At 36.1% G+C, this 19,476-nt stretch overlaps 1 protein-coding gene across 6 annotated transcripts in view; it reads left to right on the top strand.

The window, feature by feature from the left end:
- Magu (SPARC related modular calcium binding-like protein magu) overlaps positions 1-19,476 on the top strand; it is a 345,184-nt gene that overhangs the window by 307,525 nt on the left and 18,183 nt on the right. Inside the window, exons 9-10 of one of the 6 annotated variants that reach the window (XR_014437430.1) lie at positions 14,563-14,690; positions 14,760-18,318. The exons of 3 other annotated variants lie outside the window; for them this stretch is intronic. Coding sequence is in view for 1 of the 3 variants with exons in the window: in XM_083092358.1 (XP_082948484.1) it covers positions 14,563-14,591 (29 nt within the window). In the remaining 2 variants the exon portion in view is untranslated. Of the gene's footprint in view, positions 1-14,562; positions 18,319-19,476 lie in introns of those variants that run through there. 2 more of the 6 variants (XR_014437429.1, XM_083092358.1) reach the window with 2 other exon arrangements.

Genomic DNA, 19,476 nt, shown 5'->3' with positions numbered 1-19,476 from the left:
TTGAAGGTGACCTTCATGTGACCTTCAAATAACTCTTCAAGGTCAAACCAATGATACCATCTTATGGCCCTTTCGAAACCATAAAACTTTTGTCTGAAACATTTTTCTCTAAAATGCTTTGTTTCCGAAATAATTGCGTGCGTTGATTAAAATGGCTCACCCTGTATATATATATTTACAAAAGTATATATATATATATATATATATATATATATATATATACTTTTGTCTGAAACATTTTTCTCTAAATTGCTTCGTTTCCGAGATATAAATTTATATATATATATATACAGAGTGGCCCACGTAAAGTGTTACAAATTTATATCTCGGAAACGAAGCAATTTAGAGAAAAATGTTTCAGACAAAAGTTGTATGGTTTCAAAGGGGACATAAGATGGTGCCATTAGTTTGACCTTAAAGAGTCACCTGAAGGTCACGTCCAACTTTTTAAATGGGACACTCTATATGCTTTTGCATATTCTTGTAGCTCATCTCAAGAGCTTTCCAAAACACTATAATTAAGTTAGTTTTCATTAATTACTTTCCGAGTTATGAGGCTTGAAATCATTTCTTAATTTTACATAAACCGTAAAATCTATCTTGTAAAATATTCATTTTTCGATTATCTTACCTTAATACTTTTATGTACAAAATAATGAGAGGAATCAATTGGTGTAAAGAAAACACATAATTGTTTCGAAAAAAAAATGTAATTATTAATTGCAAATTACATTTTTTCTTTAAAAGTTACTATAAAAGTTATTCTATAAAAGTTACTATAACTCGAAAACGACTTATTTCCGGACCTATGTTTATATAGCTTTTTTTGTTTCTTTTTGGGTCCCGAATCACTTCCCGAAGTACTGGCGATTTTCCGGACACCCTGTATATATACAGGGTGGTTTAAAAGTCTGGAAACGGTCAATTATCTTCGAAAATAGTAGTCCTGTGGGAAAATGTTTCAGACAAAAGTGGTAGGGTTTTATGTGACCCATTACACAGTAATATTATTATGACCTTGAAGGGTGTTGTTAAGATCACGTCAAGATCACCTTCAATTTCTTGAATAGAACTCCCTATTTTTTATTACATATTCTTGTAGCTTATCTCGAGTGCTTTCCAAAACACTATAATTAAGTTAGTTTTCATTAAGTACTTTCCGAGTTATGAGGCTTCAAAGTTACAGTACCGCCGGCATTAGCATTACCCAAGGTGTATCGCGTGGAGGTTGCACGGTCGGATTTACACCTCGTGTGTGTATGTGTGTGTGTGTTTGTGTGTGTGTTTGTATGATTGTGTGCGTGTGCGTGCGTGTGTATGTATGTGTGAATGTATGGATAAAGAAAAAGGTGAGAAATCTAATTTATGGGTTTATGAAACAAAGCCTCGTAATTTGGATGAACTTTGGGCTCGAATAACTAATGAAGCTACACTTATCGCGCCTGCTCAAATAGGAAATACATTGAATAACTTCTACGAAAGATTAGCCCATTGTATAACTGCCGAAAAACGTCAATTGGAACATTTGATAAATTAGATTTCTCACCTTTTTCTTTATCCATACATCCATGCTAATGCCGGCGGTACTGTAACTTTGAAGCCTCATAACTCGGGAAGTACTTAATAAAAACTAACTTAATTATAGTGTTTTGGAAAGCAATCGAGATAAGCTATAAGAATATGTAATAAAAAATAGGGAGTTCTATTTAAGAAATTGAAGGTGATCTTGACGTGACCTTAACAACATTCTTCAAGGTCATAGTAATATTACTGTGTAATGCGTTACTTAAAACCCTACAACTTTTGTCTGAAACATTTTCCCATAGGACCACTATTTTCGGAGATAATTGACCGTTTCCAGACTTTTAAACCACCTTATATATATATATATATATATATATATATATATATATATATATATATATACATACATATATATATATATATATATATATATATATATATATATATATACATACATGTATTATAATTTATATAGTAGGAGTGCGTTCCGTTTCACGCACGATGCGCATAAAAGCATGAAAATTCGTTCCGTTTCTCTTCATGCGCACATGCTGCATACATGGTCCAACCTACTTATTCCATTACATGAACTAACCTCGCAAGGTGAGGCACTCCATGCAGTTTCATGCATTTAATAAATATTAGCCCGTTTAATTATTATAAGTTAGGATTGATTGATTTGTCAATTAGCTTTACGTAGATTTTATTATATAGCTTGAATAAATATTAATATATTTAATTAATTAAATATTAGTTTAATATTAGTTAATTTTTCACAAGAAATATTCTCTTTTGTGTTTTCCATTATAAGAATATCATATAAAGTTGATATATCAGTTTCTTCTTCATCACTTGAAAATTCATTTTTATCATTACTGCTATTTGAGAAACGTGAGTCTTCTTCTTTTATTATAAAAGAAGATGAAACAGATATTATCGCAATTAATTGTGATTTAGTAAATTTTAAACCGCCATCCATATTGCATGAATTGTATGAAATTTGTTCCGTTACTAGAGGTGCATGATCCGTACATGAAGAAACGGAACGTACTCTGTACTTCATGCTCTGCAGTAGACACTCATGCATTTCATGCATGAAATCGAACGCGCCCTAGTACTGTACTAGAGGTATAGGTAATAAATAAATTAAAATTTTGATGTACATGGTGTCCCACCTAACTTGAGCACCTTAAATATCTCGCTTGTTTTTGACAATAGGAAAAAATGTCAGAGGGAAAAATTATTTTGTTTGAAAGAGCCAATATTATGTTGAGAAAGAAATTTTTCTCGAGGTCATATTTTTTGAGATTTCAAGGTCATCAATATTTTTTTAAATGGAATTCCCTACATTTGGATTGCACATTCTTATAGCTTATCTCTAGAACGTTCTAAAACAATATATTTTTTTATTAAGTACTTTTTGAGTTATGAGGTTTGAAATAATTTCTTAATTTCACATAAACTATAAAATATTTCGTAAAATATTTATTTCTCGATATTTTTATACATAAAGTAATGAGAGAAATCAATTGGTGTTAAAAGAAAAACATACAGTTGTTTTTATACCAATTAATTCTTCTCGTTATTTTGAGCATTAAAGTATTGAGGTAAGATCGTCGAAAAATGAATATTTTACCAGATATTTTATAGTTTATGTAAAATTAATAAATTATTTCAAACCTCATAACTCGGAAAGCTTAATAAAAATATACCCTTATTATAGTATTTGGAAAGCTTTCGACATAAGCTATAACAATATGCAATAAAAATTCCGTGTAAAAAAAAGAGGGAGATTTCGTGTAAAAAAATGCTAATGACCTTGAAATCTCGAAAAAAATGACCTTGAGAAAAATTTCTTTCTCATCATAATATTGGCTCTTTCAAGCAAAATAATTCTTCCCTCTGACATTTTTTCCTACCATGAAAAACAAGGGAGATATTTAAGGTGCTCAAGTTAGGGGTAGGGGGACACCCTGTATATATAATATCATATATTCTATTGTATATTTACATATAAGATGCATTATAATGTTGTAACATTATAATATATAACGTATGTTACATATAGTATTGTTTTTATATCTAGCGCATAAAACAGAACTTTTTTTATACTTTTATTGTAACATATTTCTAATTCTTATGCAATCACAGGTATTACAATATTATACAATGTTGTAATAAAATAAATGTAAAAAATAACCACAGTTATTACATAGTATTACGAACAATTGTATATTATATCTTTTGGTTTTATATATATATTGTGACGTGACATCTTTGAGTCCGTCAGAAGGATCGCGAGATCCGACCGTGGACGATTTTGGGACCCTCGTTCTCCCTTGATTTAGGGAGAGAGCAGCTGCGGGGGGGGGGGGGGCGAGATTAGATTCGCCTCTACTGCGATTTTCGATTAATTTTAGCGGTTAGGTAATAAGCGCGGCGAGAGCGGATGATGGGATCTCATCTAGTGACTCAACCTGAAGAGGAACGTCCAAGGAAAGGAAGAAATAGAAGCGGGACGAGCGGAGACACCGAATAACCGGGGCACGCCGAGCTAAGTATTATTATCAATCTTTAGCGAGGGAGTCATCTCAAGACTACCGCTGCCGCCCCTTTAAAATTTATATTCTCAGCAGGTGCGAGGACCAATTCAGGGGAAGGCCACTCCAAGAAATCAAAACAACGTACTGGGACCCCGAGTTGGAGCCGCTTTGGCCGATATCAGCGCTACAGAAAGATCAGAGAAATAACGGCGAGCGGCTGCCGAAAAAAGTCTCTCGCGCTCGGCGAAAAAGAAAGGATCATCAAAAATTTACAAGAAGATGGGGGCGCGATAGCCACAAATACAGCTCTGGAGACCGCAGGATTAATTGGGCCACGCGACGATCTTGAGGGACACGGAAGCGCCACAGGCTTAAATACTTATTAATTTGCCGGTGTGACTCCGACGGGCCTCCCGCTCGTCACTGTTCGGTGAACCGGCGAGGAGGACGGCCCTAAACCATCGATCTGGATGCCGAGATCACGGAGGAGTACCAGGAGCCACCGGTGAGACGAACATCGACCTCATCAAGCCGCTATCTCATATAATAAGGTAGAATTCGCTCGAACAATGTCGGTGCCGTATTGCTGCTGTCGTTAAATTGCTTTTCGAGATTTTGCGTTTTAAAGATTTTGCGTAGTAAAGTATGACGGTCGGCCGAAGGACTTTGTTCGAGCTCTCTTAAATTAAGTGCCCTATCTTCCGGATTATTAACGCCGACAGTCAATCTATTTGTAGAATTTTATGTAGAATAATTGTTAATTGAGATTGTTGTTCGCGCGAGCTCATACACACCTGCAATTACGATTTTCGATAGCTGACAATTACGTCGCAGCGTCGACTCGTATATTCAAGTGACTCGGCCGTGATTATTGTTTCGTTAATTTGTATAATTATTAGCGTTCTATGTAATACATTTTCGCGCCATTTTAATAGAGTTTCTCCTTGAGTTCGGGACGACTACCGAACGTAACCGTTCGAGATATTTGTGATGTTCAAGCCTATGTAAAACCGAATTATTTATCGTCGTCCGAATCGGAATACTCAGCTCGTCTTTAATTTCGTTTTGTTAATATAGAAATGTTAATAGCGGCGTACTTGAGTTAAACATGCGGAAAATTTGTTAGTCTTGCACCGGCAATTATACATCCCGAACATTGCACGTTTCAGTTTATCTTTTCGATCCATTTTTTTCTTATAATTTTTATAGAGATTATTACTGGGGCGAATATCATCAACAGCATTTGTGAAATATATTCGGATTCTCTGCTGTCGAGACTCAGATAAGTCGTATCGCGCGAAATTCGAGAACTTTTTCTCGCGCCTTTTTTTTTTATCCTCGCGCGACACGTGATATCATTGTAACCGCGCTCGCACACCGGCCCGTCGCTGCCGGCTAATAAAATTAAACAGATTGTATGACGCCTTTCAATCTATACGACTCTATTTGTTTTGCCAGCTTATTTTAAATATATTATAATTCTAACTGTTATATTGATCTGTATTTCTTCCAGCGACCTTGCATTCAAGATTCTTCCTTGTTAATTATAATTAATTAGACCGCCCCCTCACACCTACTATTCTCGAAACGGGGCTAGTCGAGCGTCGCGATTATTTTAAGAGCTTTTCAAGTGTGTTGATATCGGTAAGTTTTTTTTAGAGTGATACGGACTTCCGCACTTGGCGCTTATAAAATTTCGAGTTAATAATAATTAAAATTTTTGGAAAAAATCGCGCCGAAGGTGTGCTGTGGGCCAACGTCACCGGCCGTAATTAATTTCATGCCGTTATAATAAAATTAACGGTCACAATATATATATATATATATATATATATATATATACAGGGTGAGCCATTTTAATTAACGCACGGAATTATTTCGGAAACAAAGCATTTTAGAGAAAAATGTTTCAGACAAAAGTTGTTTGGTTTCGAGGGGGCCATAAGATGGTATCATTGGTTTGACCTTGAAGAGTTATTTGAAGGTCACATGAAGGTCACCTTCAATTTCTTAAATGGAACCTACTATTTGTCATTGCATATTCTTGTAGCTTATCTCGATAGCTTTCCAAAACACTATAATTAAGTACCTTTTCGTTAAGTACTTTTTGAGTTATGAGGCTTGAAATAATTTCTTAATTTTACATAAACCGTAAAATATCTTGTAAAATATTCATTTTTCGATTATCTCACTTTAATACTTTTACGTACAAAATAATGAGAGGAATCAACTGGTGTAAAAACAACTATGTGTTTTCTTTACACCAATTGATTCCTCTCATTGTTTTGTATATAAAAGTATTAAGGTAAGATAATCGGAAAATGAATATTTTACTAGATATTTTATGGTTTATGTAAAATTAAGAAATTATTTCAAGCCTCATAACTCGAAAAGTACTCAATGAAGAAATACTTTATTATAGTGTTTTGGAAAGCTCTCGAGATAAGCTATAAGAATACATAATAAAAAATAGGAGGTTCCATTTAAAAAATTGAAGGTAACCTTCATGTGACATTTTTGCTTATTACTTAATAATTATTGCGAATTTTGCAAAATGGTAGAGGACTTTTCTTCTTAGTTTGACCCAATCTATCATCACTTTTCGTTTGGTCCCTCACGAATCTGACACCCTGTATATATATATATATATATATATATATATATGTATATATATACAGTTATGTGCAAAATAATAGCACCGCACAGAAATATTTCAAATATTTTTTGAATTTACCACTTTTTCAATATGTACAGCGCCATCTCTATACTAAAATAAGTACTAGAAGTACACTAAACTAAAAGCATAGAGTTCGATTAGTTTCGTTGAATTTTGAATACTTGTCATCGGTGTAAAAACGGAAAAGCACTATCTTCACTGTGCAAAAAAAATAACACAACATAGTTCTTGTGCAGTAAATTGCAGAATTTTTTGGTGAGATTTAATTATTTGAAATTTGTAAATCGGCATGGATAAGAGTTATTATTATTTGAAAAAGAATATAAGTTATTAGTATTATTTGTAGAGACAAAATGGGAAGAAAGCGCCACTGTACAAATGAAGAATGACAACTTATTATAAAATTGCGCCGAGATAGAAAATCGTATAAATTTATTAGAGAAACTTTATCGTGTTCAAATAAAATGATAAGAAATGCAATAATATGGAAACCAAAAGCAGAAACTAGGGGCAGAAAGAGTAAAACCGCAGAAAATGGACCGACGAATAGTTAATATCGTCAAAAAAGATCCTTTCATTTCATCCTCTAAGATGAAACAGGATCTAAATTTGGATATTGATGTTTCAAATGTTCGAAGGCGGCTAGTGAAAAATAAGCTATTTGCTCGCACTCCCAGAAAAGTTCCTTTGTTAACAAAAAAGAATGTGCAAAAAAGATTAAAATTTGCACGGGATCATATTGATTGGCCAGTGGAAAAGTGGCGTAACATACTATGGAGTGATGAGAGTAAAGTGGTTATTAAAGGATTTCCTGGTATTCGTCAGTTTGTTCGAAGACCACAAAAGTCAGAATTTAATCCTAGATATACAGCCAACACAGTTAAACATGGTGGAGGAAACATAAAAATTTAGGGTTCCTTTTCGTACTATGGAACAGGTCCAATTTATCGCATTGAAAGAACAATGAATGCTAATTTGTATGTTCGGGAGCGCCCCATTTGACCACGTTAATATTGACCACGATGATATCGACCACGTTGATATTGACCACGATGATATTGACCACGGTGATATTGACCACGGTGATATTGACCACGGTGATATTGACCACAGTCTCGATTGACCACGGTGATATTGACCACATTGCGATTGTCCACCTTACCTATCGGCGGGAAGGTTGCAGGAGGGGGGCCGAAGGCACCCCCCGCGCGTGTGTGTGTGTGTGTACATATGTGATCAATATCACCGTGGTCAATCGGGAATGTGGTCAATCGGGACTGTGGTCAATATCAACGTGGTCAATATCACCGTGATCAATATCACCGTGGTCAATATCACCGTGGTCAATATTAACGTGGTCAAACGAGTCCCACTCGTATGTTCACATATTGAACACGACCATATTACCTTACGCAAAATCAGAGATGCCACTGAAATGGATATTTCCACAAGATAACGACCCGAAGCACACCTCGCGCAAAGCAAAACAATGGTTTCAGGACAAAAAAAAATTGATGTCTTCGAGTGGCCAGCACAGTCTCTCGACCTCAACCCTATTGAAAATTTGTGGGTTGATGTTAAAAAAGCAGTTTTTGTGTGATGGGAAGCCAACAAACGCCGATCAAATGTGGGATGTAATCCAGAAATGTTGGGCTTCCAGTTCTGTTGAACGGTGTCAAAAGTTAATTCCAAGTTAGACTCCATGCCAAGAAAGTGTCGTACTGTTATTGAAAATCGTGGCAGTAACACAAAATATTAATATTATAAATGTTTCAAAGTCATTAAAATAAATACTGTTTTTTATATACATAGTTTATGTAAAAGTGCTATTATTTTGCACATCGAATAAATGAAAAAATTCCATTTTTTCATTGTTATCTTTTTGTAATAATGAAATATTATATTTTATGTTTCTATTAATTGATGTATATTTAATAAAGTAATTTTCAGTTGATTAATTTTGTTAAAATTTAGAATTTTCTTCATTTTTTTCAGCCGGTGCTATTATTTTGCACATAATTGTATATATACATATATATATATATATATATATATATATATATATATCGACGTAAAGTGATTCTTTTGCATGACAACGCGCAACCTCATGTTGCAAGAATCGTAAAAGAAACACTATTGGAGCTCGAATGCGAAGTTCTTCCGCATCAACCTATTCTCCAGATTTAGCCCTATCGGATTATCACCTTTTCCGATCAATGCAACACGTGCTCGCTGATACACGCTTCTCCAATTACGAAGAGAAGTCCAAAAATGCATCGATCAATGGATTGCTTAAAAAAACAAGTCGTTCTATCGCCGCGGAATCCAATTTTTGTAAAAAAGATGATAAAAAGTCATAGAAAACAATGGACTATATTTTGATTAATATATTAATTCATTTTCTTATTGAAATAAATACATTTTTCAAGTAAAAAAACGGCGGGAACTTAGTTATACACCTAATATATACATATATATATATATATATATATATATATATATATATATATATATTAGGTATATATATATATATATCTTCTGTCAAATAAGTACCCGGAATTGTTCATTTAAAAAGCCCGCGTAAAAGGTACGAGAAAAATTTATTTTCTGTAAGATGGCAACACTGTACCTAATTGTTACGTAGAGTTTTGGCGCAATTGGTCGAACAGTTTGTTTACAGCTGTTCGTTAGGTTAGTCGACCTCTAATGTGCTCTGCGATTTTTAAAATGGATAAAAAAATCGCAGAGAGCAATCTATCGAACAAAGAGTTTGCTTAAAGTTTTGTGTTGCCAACGGAATTTCTTGTGCTGTATCGTTGAAAATGTTGGAGAAGGTCTACGGTGAGTTACCTCTATCGAAAACACAAGAATACGAGTGGTACAAAGCATTCAAAGAAGGCAGAGAAGTGGTTGAAGACTTGCCTCGTTCCGGCCGACCATCAACGTCTTCGACTGAAGAAAACATCGACAAAGTGAAAGAAATTGCGATGAAAAATCGTCATTCAAGCTTAAGAGAGATGGCTCAAGATCTGGGCATATCTCACGAATCCGTTCGCACCATTTTAGTTGACGTTTTAGGCATGAGAAGAGTCTCGGCACGGCTTGTTTTGAAGGAGCTGAATTTTCTTCAAAAAGAGCACCGCAAACAGGTTGCTGAAGACATGCTTGAACGAGCCAATTCCTACATTCATGAAACGCATCATAACGGGTGACGAGACATGGGTTTATGAGTTTGACATGCAAACTAGCCAGCAAGCGTCGGAATGGCGCTTTGATAAGGAGCCGAAACCGAAAAGATCACGTCAAAGTCGCTCGAAAATCAAAGTCTTGTTGACTGTTTGCTTTGACTATTATGGTGTTGTCCACTCGGAATTCCTTCCGGAGGGGCAAACAGTCAACAAACAATATTATCTAGGCGTTATGAGGCGTTTGAGAGAGAATGTTCGCCGGAAAAGGCCTGATTTGTAGAAGAACAATTCGTGGATTTTGCACCACGATAATGCACCGTCCACACATCGATCTTTGTACGCGAATTTTTGGCCAAAAACTCTACGTATGTCATCGATCAAGCACTGTATTCGCCAGATATGGCCCCGTGTGACTCTTTTTTATTCCCCAAACTCAAATTACCACTTCCTGGAAGACGTTTTGAGTCGATTGAAGCAATAAAACAAAATTCGCAGAAGGAGCTGAAGACCATACCGGAAAGAGCCTATAACAAGTGTTTCGACAACTGGATTATTCGTTGGCATAAGTGTATCGCATCAAATGGGGCCTATTTTGAAGACGACAAAATAAATTTGGATTATTAAACCAATATTATGTGTTTTATCAAACAATTCCGGATACTTATTTGACAGAAGGTATATATATACAGGGTGGCCCACGTAAAGTCTTAAAATTTATATCTCGGAAACAAAGCAATTTAGAGAAAAATGTTTCAGACAAAAGTTGTATGGTTTCAAGGGGGACATAAGATGGTGCCAGTTAAATCATTTCTTAATTTTACATAAACCGTAAAATATCTTGTAAAATATTCATTTTTCAATTACTTTACCTTAATACTTTTATGTACAAAATAATGAGAGGAATCAATTGGTGTAAAAAAAAACACAGTTGTTTCGAAGAAAAAAATATGTAATTTGCAATTAACAATTACATATTTTTTCTTCGAAACAACTATGTATTTTCATTACACCAATTGATTCCTCTCATTATTTTGTACATAAAAGTATTAAGGTAATATAATCGAAAAATGAATATTTTACAAGAGATTTTATGGTTTATGTAAAATTAAGATATTATTTCAAGCCTCATAACTCGAAAAGTACTCAATGAAACAATACTTTATTATAGTGTTTTGAAAAGCCCTCGAGATAAGCTACAAGAATATGTAATGAAAAATAGGGGGTTCCATTTAAGAAATTTAAGATGACCTTCACGTGACCTTGACAACACTATTCAAGTTCGTACCAATATTACTATATAATACGTTACTTGAAACCCTACAACTTTTGTCTGAAATATTTTTGTCTGTCGTTCTTGGTTTTCGAGATATTTGGCTGGCACGGGTGGTCTGATACACCCTGTATATACAGCGTATCCCACCTAGAAGTGGCCACCCCCTTTTATCTTTTAAACTAAAAGAGATAGACCATAACAAATATATATGAAATTAAATGGCTTGAACTGAACTTTATTGCGAGCATAGTGATTGATTATAAAATTTATCTGTATTGAAGAACGGAGAGATATGCATAATTTTTTTATAATAATGTAGATATTTTGATATAATAAAAGTTGTAGCGCTGTTTGAAACGAATATAACGATGTATGATTTAATGTAAGTATTTTACATATTATACGAGATTTTCCGGCTTGAAATATCGCGGGCGACGTCCACCATTTCATTTTCGGCCCTGCGATATAGCCAACTTCTGACTCGTGCATTAGAGGTTGACGTATATCATGTTGTTATTTAATCATGATACTCAGTGTACGAAAAATATAAATAGAAAGCTTATGAATCAATATAATTATGGGACATTTAATAAATTATATGACACATTGACATAAACCACACAAACGTAAACTTTATAAATAACAAAGTATAGCTTTTTTTTGTGAAATACTTTTTAGTAAACATAAAATTTTGATAAATCTTAAAACAAATAATTTTTAAAAATTGTGTGACTAACATAATTTTTATTATTAATATTTTAATTAAATTATTAAGATTAATAAACGCGTATACATATTTATTTATTTATACATATTTATTTATTTTAGACATAATATAATATTTTAGATATAACATTTTATAGAACACACTTAACGTTTTTATAATAATTATGTACACACACAACATTAAAAGTATATTATACCTAGGTATACAACATTAATATACGAGGAAAAATGAATTTAATGTTGTAAATGTTCGAAATGGCCGCCGTTCTCATCTAAGCACCACTGGAATTTGCGAATTAATGAAGCTTGCACATTACGTAATTCTCCTACATTAATCGAGGCACATGCATCAATAATTCTTTGACGCATGTCCTCTTGTGTGGTGGGAGCTGTGTCGTAGACCAAATCCTTTATCCTGCCAAAGGAAAAAATCTAACGGCGTTAAATCCGATGATCTTGCCGGCCATGCAATTGGTCCGTTTAATCCGATCCATGCACGTGGAAATTTTTGATTTAATATATTTACACAATATCTGACTCGATGAGCCGGTGCGCCATCCTGTTGATACCACATACGCACACGTACATCGAGAGGAACATTTTCAAGCAGGATTGGTAAAGTGTCTGTTAAAAAATTTGCATATCTCTTCGTTGAGAGTTGCGTCAAAAAAATACGGACCAATTACATGGTTGCCAATAATTCCACACCACACATTTAATTTCCACTGGTGCTGAGAAGGAATTTGACAAAGCCAACGAGGATTTTCGGCAGCCCAATAGCGACAATTTTGTTTATTTATTCCTTTTATATTAAAAAATGTCGTTTCGTCTGTAAATAGTACTCGCTGAAAAAAATCTGGATCTTCTCTTATTTTTTGTAAAGCCCATGTACAAAATATTCTTCGATTTCCGAAATCTCTTAAAATTAATTGCTGATGTTCCTCAGCACGGTATGGATATAGTTGCAGACTTTTTAATGCCCTATGTATTGAAGATTTTGATATTCCTATTTTAAAAGAAAACTTTAAAAGAAGTGAACTGCAATAACAATTGATTTAATTAAAGTTTTAATCTTATATCTAACAATAAGATAATAATACTCATTTACCTGTTTGTCGTGCTATTTGTCGCACACTTAGATGAGGATTTTCTTGAATAAGCAACCTAACAAGTTCAATTAAATCATTATTACAAGGATGTTCTGCATAATGTTGACGTCTTGCAACTCTTTCGCTGCTGTTGGCGCCTTTAGGCGTTTTGAAATTTTGATAATAGTATACTGTAGTCGCCTTAAGGCGTTCAACTGATCTTACCTAAATGGTGCTGTTGGCCCCTTTAGGCGCTCAATATTTATATTATCATTATTCAAATATTTTCGTACCAACTGCATAGCAAGGTTGATTTTACAATTATTACACTTTATTAAGAAGTAATTCTTTCATAATCCTGAATTTGACATCTTTAATTAGTAAATAACAATGTATAAGTAACATTATGTAAATAACAGTGTATAAATATTATAATAGATAAATTAGTTATGCAAAATATATAAGTAATTCTGAAGACACAAGTGATTCAAGAAGTACAACATGTATTCCACATTATATATAAATGTCTAACAATAAGGAACGTCATATTTTGATGACTTCATATATGAATGATTTCGAAAATACAAGTGATTCAGAAAGTATAACATGTAAGATTATAATAATGATAGGCGCAGTCGACAAAATTGATATGATTTTAAATTCTGTAAATTCTATTAAAAAATGCTTAAAATGGTATAAACAATATTTTTTCCATTTAATGGATTTGACTATTTATAATACGTACATTTTATATAAAAATGTATTTAAAAGAAATCTATCATTTGCTTCTTTCCATCTAAAATTAATAAAAGAAATTTCAAACCGATAAGGCCAAAGTAAAAAATTTTACACAAAAAGTATTATAGAAGTAATGAAAATGTTCCCTTTCGTTTAATTGACAGACATTTTCCATCAGAATATATAAACAAAACGACGACACGCAAAAATGCAAGACGTAAATGTGTCCTGTGTACAAAATAAAAAGAGAAAAGAAACGCATTATCAATGTAAAAAATGTAATGTAGGGTTATATGTATATATCTATGTTTTGAAATGTATCATACTATACAAGATTATTAAAATTATATCAATTGTTACTAAAATAGAAAATGTGTATACTTAAAATGGAATAAAAAATACAAATTCGTCAAAAATTTTTCTTTATTGCAATGCGACTTTGTTTTTCGACAATTTCTATATATTTTTTACAAAATGATACGCGATGCGCAATAGCGAAAGGATTCATTTATAGCGGTCACGGCTGAATATGTGCCATCTGTCACGCGCGCTCTGCATTAAACTTCGCCGCAGCGAAAAGGTTAAACTTGATCGAATGCACGGTTAGAATGTTTCGCACGTCCCTAAAAAATGCGAATGTAGTACGACCCTTACTAGAGGAAATCCATCGGGTCTGCCACATGTTTGTCACCTCATTCCTAATCTCTTCTATCGCGGCTTTCTTATCTGTGCCGATGGGAATCTCATTACCGATCTTGGCGTTCTCTCCTACTCTAACGTGATAACGCTCTATGTTTTCCCGTAGAACAATATCGACCGGAATCACTCCCTTGACGACACAACGATTCCCACGAGGGAATATGCGCCGGCCATTGAAATGAGGAGTCGACGCTGCAGAGCCTTTAGAATTCTAAGATCACTCTCCGTAGACAGGTCGGTCCACTCCGCAGCAGCGTAAGCCACTGTCGGTCAACAATCTAACATTATTCTGACGACAGGAAGGCCGCAACCTAGGGACTGTGCATCGCCGCGTGTTGTGTCACGGGCCTGCGCGCGTACTGCTCGATGAGACACTCTCGAGAGGATGGAGACCGTCATCGAGCGCACGGACGAGCAGACGCGCGACTCAACGACATCCCGCGCTTTCCTAATAGCGGCCGCGCCAGGCCGGAAGCGATCAGCCAGGCCTCCTCACCACGTCTAAAGTTCTAAATTTGAACGAACCCATAACTGGTCCCATGAGCACGGTGGAAGGAGTCGAGCAATGAAGAATCGCCAAGCCTACGGAAGAATGGCAGATATTTCGGAGTGAGCCGTTCGGACAATATTTTGCGTCTACGTGACTATACAGATCCTAAGCACGGTACCTTACACCGTAGTCTTCAGACGAGCGCCATTCGTGGGAAACGTCGAGACCGAGTGCGACGACAACGACGACTTAATGACTTATTGACGACAAAGCTGAAGACGGCGACAGTCGAAACCCAATGTACTTGAAAATAAAACCCTGAAGAAAAGAAAAGATTAGTAAATCCCCGGTTCCGTTGCCGCTGGGTCCATGACTTCAGAAACGCAGGGCCCGGAGGGTTTCCGGTGGCCCCTGTTCCCCTCTTTCAGTGTGAAAGAGGTGAACGGAAAGGAGATAAGTGGGAATGGAAAGAGGATAAGAGGAAGGAAAAGGATGGGAGTGGATCGTTTCATCGGCAGAGTAGGGTTCACCCAATCTCACTTGCGACGTCCGACGGGCAAGGGAACGCATCAACGAGCTCGTGCCGGCTCACCACTTCGGATGAGGCAGAGGTTCCGCCTAAAGCACGGCTATCGACTTGCTCCTCCAGCGCACTAATGCGTTTGCCACATAGGAGCCATTCGGTCAGCCAGGTCAACACCGATTCGTGACGTGATGCTGTGCGGAAAATTCGTCCCGCCTTGGCACGGCTAGAAGCGGCCAGACAGCACTGGATACGTTAGTTTCACCTTTCGATTACTGGGCCTTTCACTTCGACAAGGTGTGCCCACGAGAAAGGACTGTATAGGACAGTTAAACATATATTGCTGACCTCCTCTCACATACATTCCTTATCTTTACTGGAGGCTAGCCACGGTTCAGGATTCATCCGCCACTGTTTTCCATCGATACAGTGAAGATATTGTTATTTACTAGAGGGATCTTGAGGGATGTGATCGCTCTATGGAATTCTGCTTGTGGGTTCCTTACGAAAGGCCAGTCGGAAGCTAGTATGCACGCGAATACCTTCACCAACACTTATTTGGTCAGCGAGCGACCTTTCAGGGATCTTCCGTAGCAATTAGTATTGTATCCATCGACCAAGATTCCAACATCACTCTGGAATCGCATATAACTGTGTTAAATATCAGCATTAGGTGTAAGGTCTGGATAACTCAGTGGTTTAGAACAGTTGCCCGTAAAGCGAAAGACTTGGGTTCGATTCCCGATCCAGCCACTTGCACATATTTTTCTAGTCCACGAATATTGTTTTCGAGTAATTATTCGTTGGGCTGAAAAGTGTGTGAATGCTCTCTTCATAGGATATGCATCGATGCCATTGTCACGGATGGATTCTGCCGTTTGTTGACCGAATGAGTGTATAGATACGTCTGACTTCCTCCCACATACATCTCTATTTTCGGATGATATATCTTTTGATATTTTGTATACTATATAAATCCTGCAATATAGTCAAGTACGTTGTCAATCCTGATTTATTATTTAATAGAGCATGTGTGTAATAACTATGATCAATATTATTATTCTTTAGTATGATTTTCCTCAGTTCTATAAGTATCATCAATATCTATATATATTAGTGGAAGTACATTTAGAAAAATACATAACATTTAAAAAGATAGTACCGTCTTGAGCAACACTATTCGCATATTTCGAACTACAAATTTGTGCATAGGTCAATAATTGTTTAAATACTGGCATAAATTGTACACATACTAGAATGTTATTGTGACTTTGTACTGTAGAAAAAAATAGTTCTAAGTAGTCCTGACAATTTAAAGATACGTTAAGAAATGCGATATATTACTGTTTGTATCCAATTCTTAAATATTTCTGTGTAATACAATTTAAAGTAATAATTAATCCAAAAAATCCAGTTTACATCTTGAATTCAAAATTAAAGTTCCTTGATATTTCAAAGAAAAAATATAATCATGAAACAATTTTTTTGTGTAATTTCTGTTATATTTTTTCTAGTAATAGATAGTTTAGACGGAATAGTATAAAACTTTCGAGAATTTAATAGATCATATATAGAGTGTCCGTCGTATAACGTGCCCAAAAAGAAAACCATAAATAGATCTTGTTGAACCGAATTCAAAAGTTATATACCATTTTGAAATGTATCACGTAAAATTCGAGATATTAATTAAAAAATATCCGCCAATGCGCATGGCTAGAAACGCGCGGCAGCGAAGACGGTCACTGTAACATAATGGCTGCTAGCGGCGAAACGGTAATTGGAGAGGGGAGGAGCAATGAGTGTGTTGAAGCGCGGCGAAGCGGTGAGTGGGGAGGGAGCGGTGGACGGACTCTCTGAAACATAATGGCGGCGCGCACTTTTAGCAACGTGCATTGGCCGATCTTTTTTAATTAATATTTCGAATTTTACGTGGTACATTTCAAAAGGGTGACACTTTTTTAGACACGTAACGATTGGACACGTAATATTGGACACGGAACGATTGGACACCGCACGATTGGACATCGCACGATTGGACACCGCACGATTGGACACCACACGATTGGACACTGAACGATTGGACGCTGCACAATTGGTGCAAACCCATGTGGAACCGTACAATAATATACCTCGTTTAATACCGAAAGCATACAGCGGTGTGTGTTGAACCTCGTTTCGCGTGGAATATTGCAAACCCATGTGGAACGGTGTCCAATCGTGCGGTGTCTAATCATTCCGTGTCCAATCGTTACGTGTCCAAATGGGATGCGCCCATTTCAAAATGGTATATGACTTTTTAATTCAACGAGCTCTATTTATGGTTTTTTTTAGGCAGGTGATACGACGGACACCTTGTACATTATTAAACATTAAATAGAATTCTTCTGTTGCTTTACTATTTGCAAATTCTGAGAGTTTAATAAATTCTCGAAGGGGATACTGTATTCCAATTGGTCAATTAAATACTTATTACTAAAAACTTGCACCGCGAGATAGTCTTTCATTTTTATATCCTGCCAATTTAAGTGTCGAGAAGTCTACTTATTTTACATGTAATCTATATTTTTTTGTACATGTATCAACTCTTCCATACAATCGTATCGTATCTCCTTATTGTTCTTATTTTGAGGAACTTATATTCAGCAAAACAGTTTCTAATTAATTTAATTTTATGACGCGTCTAATATGATATAAATTGGTTTTTGAGTAATAGGATGCGGAAAAAATACTTGTAATTCTTTATCAACTTGTAAATTTGTTATATATATATTTGCCATATATAATATATTTGCCATAGCAAAATTATGTATTTTGGGCCGTCAAATGTTAATAAAATGATGGTGCAACGATGCGTCCGTTACTAATTTTCTAATTTACTAATAAATATATTTATATTCTTACTAACACGCGTTACTTCTCTGTCTCACCCGCTATTATTCTGACACGCACTAGCTCTCGCTCGCAACCGCATACATTCGCTCACTATCTCGTTTATACGCTCACTTTCTCGCTTGCTCGCACCGCCTGGCGCCTGCTGTCTCGCTCACTTGCTCGCTCGATTATCCGTATCTCTTTCTCGTATCCCTACCTGAGCGACTTACCAGGTAGGGGAACTCCGATCGAGTATAAAGTCGGCACGACCAGCGCATCGAGGTGAGATCCCGACCAGATCTCTCCGGCCGAGGTGTTCCTCGGCTCGACCGGGTCTCCGGCTTCGGGTCACCAGTCCAGGTCGAGGTGTCTCTCGACTCCCGCCGGGTGTCTCTGGCTTCCTGATACCAGTCCCGGTCGAAGTGTCTCCCGACTCACCGAGTATCTCCGGTTTCCTGAACCAGTCAGAATCGAGGTGTTTCTCAACTCAACGGGATGTCTCCGGCTCCATTGAGCTGTCTTGACACTGAGCGCCGTCGACAGTACACTAGTCCTAAGTTCCGTATTTCCGTGTCCGTCCCGAGTATCTGCAAGATACGACTTGCACTTTCCGTAGAGATAAGTTACGTGTTTCCGTGCCGTCACGAGTACTTACAATATATCGCTTGTATGCGCTAGTAGTCTTCGTAGAGATAAGTTACGTGTTTCCGTATACCTGCAAGATACCGCTTGCACGAGCCAGTACTTTCCGTCTTCGTAGTCATTTAGAGAACTGCTAATTTCATATCTCGCGTAGCATTAGATTTCACATATAGCGTTATACAAACACACGATCACATTACACTGGCATTCACACATATACATGCACATCTGTACACACTCACTGTAAATAACTCAGACATAATAAACGTTCATTAGTTAGTAAAATCGCAGTGGTTGCACAAGTTTGATTCTCCCCTTCTCTCGAATCCTGACGATTCGACGAGCCGAGCCGGAGTAGGGTAAATATAAGAGATCGGGTATTCGCAGTGCCTGTGATTGGTTCTTCTTAGGTAATCCAATATGGTGGATTTGCGCGCTTTTTATAAATGATTTCTCTGTCATTCTATGTCATTCGTAAGTTTTTTTTCTAAATA

The sequence above is a fragment of the Camponotus vicinus genome, unplaced genomic scaffold (assembly GCF_025532165.1).
Source record: "Camponotus vicinus isolate PSW18456_S1 unplaced genomic scaffold, iyCamVici1.0 SCAF_2, whole genome shotgun sequence".
NCBI lineage: Eukaryota > Metazoa > Arthropoda > Insecta > Hymenoptera > Formicidae > Camponotus > Camponotus vicinus.
The sequence above is the reverse complement of the archived record's forward strand: the minus strand, read 5'-3'. Positions and strand labels throughout refer to the sequence as shown.